The following is a 12,204-nucleotide window of genomic DNA, read 5'->3' on the forward strand; positions in this document are numbered from 1 at the left end:
ATGTTAAGTGCAGTGGCTACGTTAAACGTTACTTTTTGTATCCTTGTAAGTTTTTTTTCTAGTCAAACATGGTTACTTTGTATCATGATGCGAATCCAACATTGATAACTAAGCGCTGATAAATAAGGGGATATTTAGCCAACAAATGCCCTAATTAATGGATGGGATAGGGTTGAGTTGGAGGTAGAGTAATGTAATCTGATCCTAGATCAGTGGTAGGGGAGCAATGTTTACCTCTCGAGCACTGAGGTATTGGTTATCAAAGCTGCGCTTTACATGCGCATTGCGCACAATGGTGGAAGTAGTTCTGATATTCTGCGATTGGGTGTCCCTCCCCCTTGCCATTTATAGATAGCTAGCTTCTAACGTTATTAGCTAGATAAATTACGCACTGTGAGGGGTTTTACAATAAATACATGTCGTCGCTTTCTTCTAAGTAAGTAGCTAACCGTGTGTGTTGATAGAATTGCTGGGTAACAATGGGACTATTGCTGACTTGTTAATACGCTAGCTAGCTGACAATAGCTAATAAACTGCTTGCCTAAGTTATCTTGCTAGTTCTCGAGCTAGCTAGGTAACTTTGCTAACGTTAGCTAAAGTTGTGTTTTCAGCTTGTTTGTTTGTTTATCGGAGTTCGTGCTAGACATATTTTCTGAATGCATGTAACTGTTTATGTAGCATTTTGTAGTTGTTGAGACCCATGGCCGGGGATAACTTTACGTTTTAGTGAAAGTTGATCAATTAGCTAGCTTCTGTTAGTTATATCTAGTGTCCTGAGTTTGGGATAGAGAGGCGTGTAAAGTTATCTACGTGTGAAACTTGAATTTGAGGTTCGACAGCCAGTTAGCTTGCTAACTAACGTTAACAAACTAACAAAACAATTTACTTGGCTGCCTCATTAATTACAGTCTACTATAACAACTGCATAGCAAGTAGGCCACTTTTCAATTTTAATTCTGGCAAATATATTTTCTTTGCTGCCTTTACTGGTAACCATAGAGTTGTTGAGGAGTGACATAGCAAGTCTTGACCCAATTGGATTAGTAGTTCATAAAGGTTGAGGTCTTATTTCTTATAACAGGTAAGGTATTGATTGCTATGTAAGTTGTGTGTGTGATATTAAGTGTCCCGTTTGCCTATAGTGCCTCATAGCTCCCAGGGTGTGTGAGAGAGAGGAGGGAGTGGAAGGGGGCGCGACTGCTACAGTTTGAGAAGAGCGAGAAAGGCGTTCTGCCTTCACACCCCCCAGAGGAGAAGAGTAGCATAGTCCTTCTCAGAGACCTGTATTGCTGTAATGTCAGAGGGAGACGGTAAACCCCTCCAGGTTCCGGAAGCCAAGGCAGAGACGGTGACCCCAAGTGGCCAGGGACCTGCGTCTGTGTGTCCCCCTGTAACGGGGCTCCCCGCCACCACCCCCACAGAGGATGAGGAGGAGGAGAGCGAAGACGAGTCGGAGATCCTGGAGGAGAGCCCCTGCGGCCGCTGGCAGAAACGCAGAGAGGAGGTGAGACAAGAGAGACCATTGGACTGTCAATGAACGTTTTGCAACTGTGTTTGTGAAGGTACTGAACCATGTCTCTGCCTCTGTTCTCTCCCCCAGGTGAACCAGCGGAATGTCCCAGGGATAGATGCTGCCTACCTGGCCATGGACACGGAGGAAGGGGTGGAGGTGGTCTGGAACGAGGTCATGTTCTCAGAGAGGAAGAACTTCAAGCTGCAGGAGGTACAGTATGCCTGGCGGCGACACCAGCAGGATGCTCTGTCTGAAATCAGACCCCCAGTGTCCTTTTATTGACTCATTACTTAATCTGAACTCAAATTCAAACAGCTCAAAGCTTCCTTTCTAAGTAGCTGAATACAGGCAGCTCTGGCCTTACAATAAAATCGAATTTTATTTATACACCGCATTTCAGACATAGAATGCAATGTGTTGTTTACAGGGGGGAAAAACTGCTTCAGACTTCCTGAGGTCATGTATTCAGTGATGAACATTTCTTGAGGTGTAGACAAAGGGAAAAAATATGTTAAGAAGAATCATTCAAATTATGTTGTTACATTGTTACATCATTTCACTCACTTGCTTTGAGGCTTTTATCTCATGATGCAATCTGGCCTGGAGGAAGAGAGAGCATTTGGTATTTCCCCCCTCCTCCTCTCTCGTGTCTAGCAGAACTGTTATCTTTGCACTTGAGCGAATATCTCATTTCATATGCCTTGCACACTGATACAAACAGTTGATCCCACCACTACAGACCCTGTTTAGTTAAATTTTTACCATGTCTATCCACCTCTGTGAACAGGAGAAGGTGAAGTCTGTGTTTGACAACCTGATTCAGCTGGAACATCTCAACATTGTCAAGTTCCACAAGTACTGGGCTGACATCAATGACATCAACCGCGCCAGGGTAAGTTCTGTCTGCTACGAGAGGAGAAACCTTCCTTGTTTGGCCTGGTTGATATAATCAGGACTGAATGCGAGTGAGGAGTGAGTGAAATTATGGAACAATGTAACAACATAATTTGAATGATTCTTCTTAACTTATTTTTTCCTTTGTCTACACCTCAGGTTATTTTCATCACTGAGTACATGTCCTCGGGAAGTCTGAAGCAGTTTCTGAAGAAGACCAAGAAAAACCACAAGACTATGAATGAAAAGGTGCAGATATCATAATACAATTGACCCTGCCCACCAAGTCACCTACAACACAGTAGCACATCAAAGGATGCTTAGCGTATAAGAAGACGTTCAATCGTCTACATGTAACAGAAAGTATGTTTGTTTGTTCTTTAGGCCTGGAAGAGATGGTGCACCCAGATCCTCTCAGCCCTCAGGTCAGTCTCTCTCTCACACAGACCCAACTCTGTCATAGCTGCAACGCTAATACCAGGACCCCATATCCAATCCAAATGGGCAGCCAGGGTCATGCTCAGTAGGCACGAAACAGGGCTGAACGTTTTAAAACCGAGTGAAATGGGGAGGTACTAATACCTGATGTTGTCAACATTTATTTCCATTCCAAAATGTTTTCCTGTGTTGTGCGCTACTGAACCTACCCTGGTTTGAGGTAAGCCAAAAAAACAGTGCTTTACTTTCTTCTCTGCTTTCTGATGTGGCTCTGTAGTTACCTCCACTCCTGTGAGCCACCCATCATCCACGGGAACCTGACCTGTGACACCATCTTCATCCAACACAACGGACTCATCAAGATAGGATCAGGTAGGACTCTAGTCATAACTACTGGTTTATTACTGGCTTAGCAGCACTGTCCAGGCCAGCCCTGTATTGGTTTATCTTCCAGAGATAACATATTTATAACCGGTTATAATAGATTTATAGACTGTCTAACCCAGTATATCTGTGTTTTTCTCCTTCAGTGGCTCCAGACACCATCAACAACCATGTAAAGACCTGCAGAGAGGAGCAGAAAAACCTGCACTTCTTCGCCCCAGAATATGGCGGTAAAGAAGGACATTTATGGATAGGTTATATGTTTGGTTATTTGTAGGGTATAAGGAATGTATATATTCTCAGGAAATGATAGACTATTGAGTAACTCAATCCATTGTTTCCCATCTAACATTCTCCCACCTGTAGCTGTTGCAGATGTCACTACTGCAGTGGATATCTATTCCTTTGGGATGTGTGCCTTGGAGGTGAGATGGGACACTTAACATCACCAATTTCCCATATCGATTTATCTCTGTGTGCCAGAATCTGTGATGTCATCACTCCGCATAATTTTTATGTGACGGCGTTGCGACTTGTGTTGGGGGGTGGTGGTGATATCATTGTGTGTTGTGTAGATGGCAGTATTGGAGATCCAGGGGAATGGAGAATCTTCCTACGTCTCTCAGGAGGCCATCAACAATGCCATACAGTCACTGGAAGACCCACTGCAGAGGGTAGGAGAGTGTTTGTGTTTGTCTGTGTGCGTAAACATGACATAATACAGAACATTAATAGATAAGAACAGCTCAAGGACAGAACTACATACATACATACATACATTTGCGTGCATGTATTATAAGATTTTCCCTGGAAGTGCGTGTGTGATGCCATGTGTGTGTACCTTGCAGGAGTTTATCCAGACTTGTCTGGAGGCTGACCCGTTTAAGAGACCTACAGCCAGAGAGCTGCTGTTCCACCAGGCTCTGTTTGAGGTGCCCCTGTTGAAGCTGCTAGCTGCACACTGCATAGTCAGCCACCAGCGTGAGTCTTATTGTACACACACACTCACTCACATACTCTGCATCATCAGCCACAAGTGTGAGTCTTATCACACACCACCAGTTTGAGTCTCAAACACAAGACACACGCATTCTCACAAACACACACTGCATTGTCACCACCAGCGTGAGTACCCCTAATCTTTTCCATACCTCTTTCAGATATGATCCCTGAGAATGCCTTAGAGGAGATCACTAAGAACATGGACCCCAACCTCGTCATCGCTGAGATAAAGGAGGGTGTGCAGCTCAAGTAAGCGACAACAGTTTATACTTCAAGGAAGTCAGTTGGTTTTTGATCTCAGGGTATTTTCTTCAGAAACCTGTGCTGATCCTGTTTCTTTCCTCATCAGGCTGTCTCAGTTTCCTGCCTTGGAGCTGGATAAGTTCCTGGAGGATGTCCGGTAAGTAACTCCCCATCAACTATTGACCACGACGGGACAGATGTCCAGCATGCTCACCACTAGAGGGCGTAGTTAAACCACAGCGCTCAGACTCTACCACTACAGTACTAGACAATGATCCTGTAATGCACTATCCAACCACTGGGTGGCAGTATTTAAATTGGGCTGTTATTCTGCTTTGCCTGTATCTCAAATGTGTTTGTATCCAGCCCTTCCACCACTCTTACTTTTAGTTGAAGTATTGCTAGAATCCCTATTTGAAAAATGAATGAGAATACCTGCAAACTCAAGATTTGCTCCCAGAGTTTTGATTTTGCAAGGTTTTGAACAATCCGGGGTCTTCACTTTGGCCTTAATTAAATGTGTGTAAGATTATTGCCTGTCTGATTTGACCCCCCCGATTGGTCACAAATACATAAAATGTGTACTTTACCTGTCTAATCATGACATGTAAAGTAACCCCGCTGCCCTCCCTACCCAACAGGAATGGCATCTACCCCCTGACAGCATTCGGCCTGCCCTCTCACCAGCAGCCCCAGCAGTCCCCTGTTAAGTCCCCCATTGTCACCCCTTCTGTCAAATCCCCCACCCCAGAACCTGCTGAACTAGAGACACGCAAGGTGAGGGGGGAGTGTGGAAAGTATACAAATCCACTCAATGAACTAATAATGGTAACACTACTTAATACATTTTATTTGTTGGATTCCTATCTACATTTCTCACCTTCTGCAGGTTGTTCAGATGCAGTGTAATATTGAGCCGGTGGAGGAGGGTGCAAAACATCATGTAAGAAGCGTTAATCTAATTATCTTTAGATCAGTGAATAAAAGTTAGATGACCATAGACGAGTGTGTTCTAGTGGCCAGTCACTGAATGTGTAACCGTTACATCTCCTTTCCGTCCACAGCTGACACTACTGTTGAAGCTGGAGGACAAACTCAACAGACACTTAAGCTGTGACTTGTTACCCAGTAAGAACAAGAGATAGAAACACACAGACATTGATCTGGGCAGGCAGGGGCTGGAGATCAAAGTACACAAACTGCCAAAAGAAAAGGAAGACTGCACACACACTGAGATCTATGCTATTGGCAACCCAGTGTGCTTTATTAGACAATGCTTGGACCCTTAGGTCTTCTATAATAATAGCCTGACAATCTACAGCCCATCTACTGCTCCCAAGGGGGCCAATAGGATTAAGTCTTACTGGATGGTCCCTCTCCTAACAGGCCAGACAGACCACAAGTCTCGATCAAACTATGTGTTGTAGACAGGGTAAGATAACATAACCACACAGCATTCCTTTAAATCAGGGATGGGCAACTGGCAGCCCTCAGATCAATTTAAAATATGTACAATACCAATCAAAAATGTAGACACACTTACTCATTCAAGGATTTTTCTTTATTTTAAAATTGTAGAATAATAGTGAAGACATCAAAATGATGAAATAACACATGGAATTATGTAGTAACCAAAAAAGTGTTAAACAAATATATTTTAGGTTCTTCAAAGTAGCCACCCTTTTTCTTGATGACAGCTTTGCACACTCTTGGCATTCTCTCAACCAGCTTCACCTGGAATGTTTTTCCAACAGTCTTGAAAGAGTTCCCGCATATGCTGAGCACTTGTTGGCTGCTTTTCCTTCACTCGGCAGTCCAACTTATCCCATACCATCTCAATTGGGTTGAGGTCATGGGATTGTGGAGGCCATGTCATATGATGCAGCACTCCATCACTCTCCTTCTTGGTCAAATAGCCATTACACAGCCCGGAGGTGTGTTGGGTCATTGTCCTGTTGAAAAACAAATGATAGTTCCACTAAGCGCAAACTAGATGTGATGGCGTATCGCTGCAGAATGCTGTGGTTAAGTGTGCCTTGAATTCTAAATAAATCACTGACAGTGTCACCAGCAAAGCACCGTCACCCCTCCTTCATGTCGTTCACCTACTCTGCGTCTCACAAAGACACGGTGGTTGGAACCAAAAATCTAAAATGTGGACTGATCAGACCGAAGGACAAATTTCCACCAGTCTAATGTCCATTGCTCGTGTTTCTTGGCCCAAGCAAGTCTCTTCTTCTTATTGGTGTCCTTTAGTAGTGGTTTCTTTGCAGCAATTCGACCATGAAGGCCTGATTCACGCAGTCTCCTCTGAACAGTTGATGTTGAGATGTGTCTGTTTCTTGAACTCAAACATTTATTTAGGCTGGTAACTCTAATGAACATATCCTCTGCAGTAGAGGTAACTCTGGGTCCCAGTTTCATCATTGCACTTGATGGTTTTTGCCACTGCACCCGAAGAAACTTTCAAAGTTCTTGACATTTTCCGGATTGTTTGAGCTGTTCTTGCCATAATATGGATTTGGCATTCTGTATACCACTCTCTCATTCTGTATGCTCAAATGCATTAAGAAGGAAAGGAATTCCACAAATTAGCTTTTAACAAGGCACACCTTTTAATTGAAATGCATACCAGGTGACTACCTCATGAAGCTGGTTGAGAGAATGCCAAGAGTGTGCAAAGCTGTCATCAAGGAAAAGGGTGACTACTTTGATGAATCTCAAATATAAAATATATAACACTTTTTTTGGTTACATGATTCCATATGTGTTATTTCATAGTTTTGATGTCTTCACTAGTATTCTACAATGTAGAAAATAGTAAAAAATAAAGAAAAACCCTTGAATGAGTAGGTGTGTCCAAGGTTTTGACTGGTACTGTATATATAATATTTTTTTGGGGGGTACACTCATTCGGGGTCTCAACTTGCTGTTGTGAGGTAGAATACACAAGGTGGATGTGGGTACCAGACCTGCGAGCAACTGCTGCCCCTCATGATGAGTTCAGATTTATTGTGGGCCCCACCCCCATCAAAGTTGCCCATTCCTGCATTAAAACAATGTCAGATTTCACAATTGGAGAGATTTACAGTTATAACCCTCCCAGCTCTTGTGTTGGACTCTGTGTGTGTGTTGTCTGGGAATGGCACGACTTTGGCCATCCAAGCCTGTCTGAGTGTGTGTGTGTGTGTGTGTGTGTTTTTGTCTAGACTCCAGACACTGGCCTGTCCTAGTGTACTGTAACCCCAGCCTAACCCACACCAGTGGGGCTGCTCCTATCGCATGCATAGCTGCCACCAACAGACTGTGCGTGGACGTACATGTATGTGTGCCGTGTATGTGTGAAAAGTAGTGGGAGAGTCTAACGTGCAGATAAGGTGGAATGGGGAGGGTGGGGGGAATGCATGGAAGGCCATATCAGGGATCCCTAGACAGTACAAACAGGATATTATTGAACCCTGTAAGGAATAGAGGTTTAAGTCAGGGATATACATGGAACACAAGTCTTTGCATGGCCCGGTGGGTGTGTCCAGACACACTCATGACAGGCGTCTAGTGTTGCAGGCCTGCGTGTTGAGAATGGCAGGCATGTGTGTATACTGCTGGCAGCTGCTCTCTGGGGAGGGCTGGGTACTGACACTCCCTGCAGTAAACACACATTATGCGTCTATCAGTGATGGTAAGATTATAACAGGAAGAGACTAGTCACTACGGTTTCTGTCTGAAGTCCAATGTAACTCTGTTGTGGTTAATGCTGGTGTTACCAACACAGTTAATTTTTCAACTTAAGGGCAACTTCACTGCTAGACAATGTGTGTGTGTTTCCACTGACCCTGCTGTCTGTTCTGCTTCAGATGAGAATGTACAGGAACTGGCTGTTGAGCTGGTACAACTGGGCTTCATCAGCGAGGTAAGGGTGTACTTGTGTGAGAGAGAGAAACAAGTGTGTGTGTGTGTGTGTGTGTGTGTGTCAGGGTTTGTGAGAGTGTAATTGTTGTAGCTGGCATAGGAGAGGCAGTGAGTGTCCATTTAGAGGGTCATTCCCTGCACCCACTTCAGCTCTCACTGACCCCTATAAACACACACACCCAAATGCCAGATAGCAGCTCCTACTCTCCACTCTACTACAGATAGGACTGACTGTTTTTAGATTCTCCCACTCTTACTTTGTGCCTTCAGAAAGTATTCACATCCTTTGACTTTTCCCACATTTACAGCCTGAATTTAAAATGTATTAAATTGAGATTGTGTCACTGGCCTACACACAATAACCCATAATGTCAAAGTGGAATTATGTTTTTTAGATTTTCTTTTTTTTAAATTAATTTTAAAATAAAAAGCTGAAATGTCTTGAGTCAGTAAGTATTCAACCCCTTTTGTTATGGAAAGCCTAAATAAGTTCAGGAGTAAGAATGTGCTTAATAACTTGCATGGATTCTCTCTGTGTGCAATAATAGTGTTTAACATGATTTTTGAATGACTACCTCATCTCTGTACCCCACACATACAAGTATCTGTATGGTCCCTCAGTCGAGCAATGAATTTCAAACACAGATGCAACCACAAAGACCAGGGAGGTTTTCCAATGCCTCACAACGAAGGGCACCTATTGGTAGATCGGTAAAAAACACTGACATTGAATATCCCTTTTAGCATGGTGAAGTTATTTATTATTCTTTGGATGGTGTGTCAATACACCCAGTCACTACAAGGATATAGGCGGCCTTCCTAACTCAGTTGCCGGAGAGGAAGGAAACCGCTCAGGGATTTCACCATGAAGCCAGTGGTGACTTTAAAATGGTTACAGCTTTTAATGTCTGTGATAGAACTAAAGATGGATTAACAACAGTGTAGTTACTCCACAATACTAATCTAAATGACAAAGTGAAAAGAAGGAAGAAAAACATTCAAAAATATGTATCCTGTTTGCAATAAGGCACTAAAGTAGTACTGCAAAAAAATGTGGCAAAGCAATTAACTTTTTGTTCTGAATACAAAGTGTTGTTTGGGGCAAATCCAACACATCACTGAGTACCACTCTTCATATTTTCAAGCATGGTGGTGGCTGCATCATGTTATGGGTATGCTTGTCGTCGGCAAGGACTAGGGAGTGTTTTTTGTATTTTTATATTTTTATTTTACAAAATACAGCTAAGAACAGGCAATATCCTACAGGAAAACTAGGTTCAGTCCTGCTTTTCAAAAGACACTGGGAGATAAATTCACCTTCAGCAGGACAAGTACCTAAAACACAAGGCCAAATAGACACTAGTTACTAACCAAGACAACGTTGAATGTTCCTGAGTGCCTAGTTACAGTTTTGACTTAAATCAGCTTGAAAATCTATGGCAAGATTTGAAAATGGCTGTCTAGCAATGATCAACAACTAACCTGACAGAGCTTGAACACAATCCAGGTGTAGAAAGCTCTTAGGTTGTAGTCGCTGCCAAAGGTGATTGATTCTAATATGTATTGACTCAGGGGTGTGAATACTTATGTAAATGACATATTTCTGTATTTCATTTTCAATAAATTTGCAAAAATATCTAAACATGTTTTCACTTCATTATGGGATATTGTGTGTAGATGGGTGTGAAAAACATCATTTTAATCAATTTTGAATTCAGGCTGTAACAACAAACTGGAATAAGTCAAGGGGTATGCATACATTCTGAAGGCACTGTATCTCTGAAGCATGGCATCCATAATATCTCCCACAGCTGTTGAATCTTCAATATGTGTTGCCGCTCCACAACATGTTAATTGATTGATTGTCCCTACAGGTGGACCAAAGCAGGATGGCCACTGTGCTAGAAGAGGCCTTCACCAAGTTCTTCAGCAGGAACGGTTCCCTCAATCCCGTCACTGTGTCCTCATAACAGGATCAACAGGGACCCCCACTCCATTACCTATAATACCCCCTACATGCTTGTTTCAACCCTCCCTTTCTTACCCCTAAGGACCCATGGATCCCCACTTCAGTACCTATACACCTATAGGCAGGCTTAGGCCTACACCTATACCCCTGCTGGCCCCAACCACCACACATATACACGCCACACTCCCTGCCTCGGACTCTTTCACCCAAAACCTTGTGTGGTGTCTTCTATTTCTCTGGAGGACCATAGAGCCTTATTATGGGGATGTCCGAGTCAGTCCCTCTCTGTTTAGTTCTCTCTATATACACAGTAGCAACTTATTTTGGAAAGGAAGCCAACACAGTTATCATATGTCAGTGTTACTTGTTTGTTTGTGTTTTATATCTTTGCCATTTGCCTTCTCAGTGGCTGTATACATGCACACGCTATCCGCCTTAAAGTTCTCTGCTTCAGTGTGGTCACGCACGGCTGTGCATGAATGTCTGCAGTGAACTTACCTGTAGGTGACCATTGTAGGCTGCGTTTACACAGCCTGCCAAATTCTGATATTTTTTCCCACTTAGTCTTTTAACCAATGAAAAGATCTGATCTGATGTGATTGGTCAAAAGACCAATTAGTGGAGAAAATATCAGAATTTGTCTGCCTGTCTAAACGCAGTCATGTAGATATATGAGTGGGGATAGGGGAAGTTTAGGGGCTATATTTATGTTACAAATGTGTCATTGTATCTTTCCCATTTTTGTTTTTTACACTCTGAAGTAGTTTACTGTGGTCTCAACTGATGGAGCCACACCCCCATTGAGGCTGAGCCAATAGTCTGGGAGGGGCTGTATTTACAGGCTGTCAGTCAAAGCAGAGGAACAAGCGGAATGATTTACTGGAGATGTCCAATGGCTGGAGCTGTAGTTAAGAGGTGTTTGGGTGGTGAACAGTATTCATGCCTCTGATTTGTTATTACAACTTTATCTGTTCTGTAAAAAAAATATATACTTTACATTGTTTGGCAAACCTTATTTCTTATAGTGTACTTGGATAATGAAATGGTTTCCTTTGGACGTTCCGTTGAATATTCTGGCTATTGAGAATGTGTTTTTGTTGTGAACAGCAGGTAAGGGTTTTACTTTACTGTACACATCCAAAGAGGAGTTTGTATGAGGAGTAAATATATCGATATAAGTGGACAAATTGTTAATGTAGTGGCCTGGCTGTGTGACTGGTACTGCTTTAGCCAAGCTGTTGTCTTGCCAAATGCAACAATCAAATGCTGTTGAATGCAGTTAGGTAACCTGGGTCACATTCAGTAGGACACAATGTTGTGGAATTAAAATCTGTTTTACGGTTACTGTAATATTCAATGTGCTTTTTTTTCTTTATAGTCTATCTCTATGTTCTGAGGAGCACTTGAGCAGTGTAGTTAGTGGTTGAGAAAGAGGTTGTGTGTGCGTGCGCATGAGAAGTAAGTTTGTGCTCGTGTGCCTTCTGACAAGTGTGTATCCTATGACGGCCTCTGCAATGTATGACTTTCTGTTTCTTTAAACGGTTTGGTATTTTCTATTTGTAAATAAATATGTAATGCACCACCTCTGATCAAATGTCTCATCATTCATTATTTACTTAATCTCCTTCCAGCTGGGATGTTTAATCAGGAAGTGCTAACAGTAACTTTGAATACAGTTGAAGTTGGAAGTTTATATACACTTAGGTTGGGGTCATTAACTTGTTTTTCAACCACTCCACAAATGTCTTGTTAACAAACTATAGTTTTGGCAGGTCAGTTAGGACATCTACTTTGTGCATGACACAAGTCATTTTTCCAACAATTGTTTACAGACAAATTATTTCACTTATCA

The 12,204-nt window shown here is 42.6% G+C and overlaps 1 protein-coding gene across 1 annotated transcript; it reads left to right on the forward strand.

Annotated features, from left to right (window-relative positions):
• Window positions 1-236: 236 nt before the first annotated feature.
• LOC106571381 (nuclear receptor-binding protein) lies at window positions 237-11,934 on the forward strand. Its single transcript, XM_014144446.2, has 18 exons — window positions 237-436; window positions 1,143-1,504; window positions 1,601-1,723; window positions 2,301-2,405; window positions 2,567-2,656; window positions 2,792-2,832; window positions 3,123-3,217; window positions 3,376-3,459; window positions 3,596-3,654; window positions 3,805-3,903; window positions 4,078-4,210; window positions 4,390-4,480; window positions 4,581-4,631; window positions 5,116-5,251; window positions 5,364-5,417; window positions 5,539-5,602; window positions 8,329-8,384; window positions 10,258-11,934. Exons 2-18 carry the CDS (start codon window positions 1,295-1,297, stop codon window positions 10,351-10,353), a joined length of 1,587 nt encoding a protein of 528 aa, XP_013999921.1. The 5' UTR covers window positions 237-436; window positions 1,143-1,294; the 3' UTR covers window positions 10,354-11,934.
• The last annotated feature ends 270 nt before the right edge of the window (window positions 11,935-12,204 follow it).

Source organism: Salmo salar, chromosome ssa01 (genome assembly GCF_905237065.1).
Source record: "Salmo salar chromosome ssa01, Ssal_v3.1, whole genome shotgun sequence".
In the NCBI taxonomy this organism is placed as follows: Eukaryota; Metazoa; Chordata; class Actinopteri; order Salmoniformes; family Salmonidae; genus Salmo; species Salmo salar.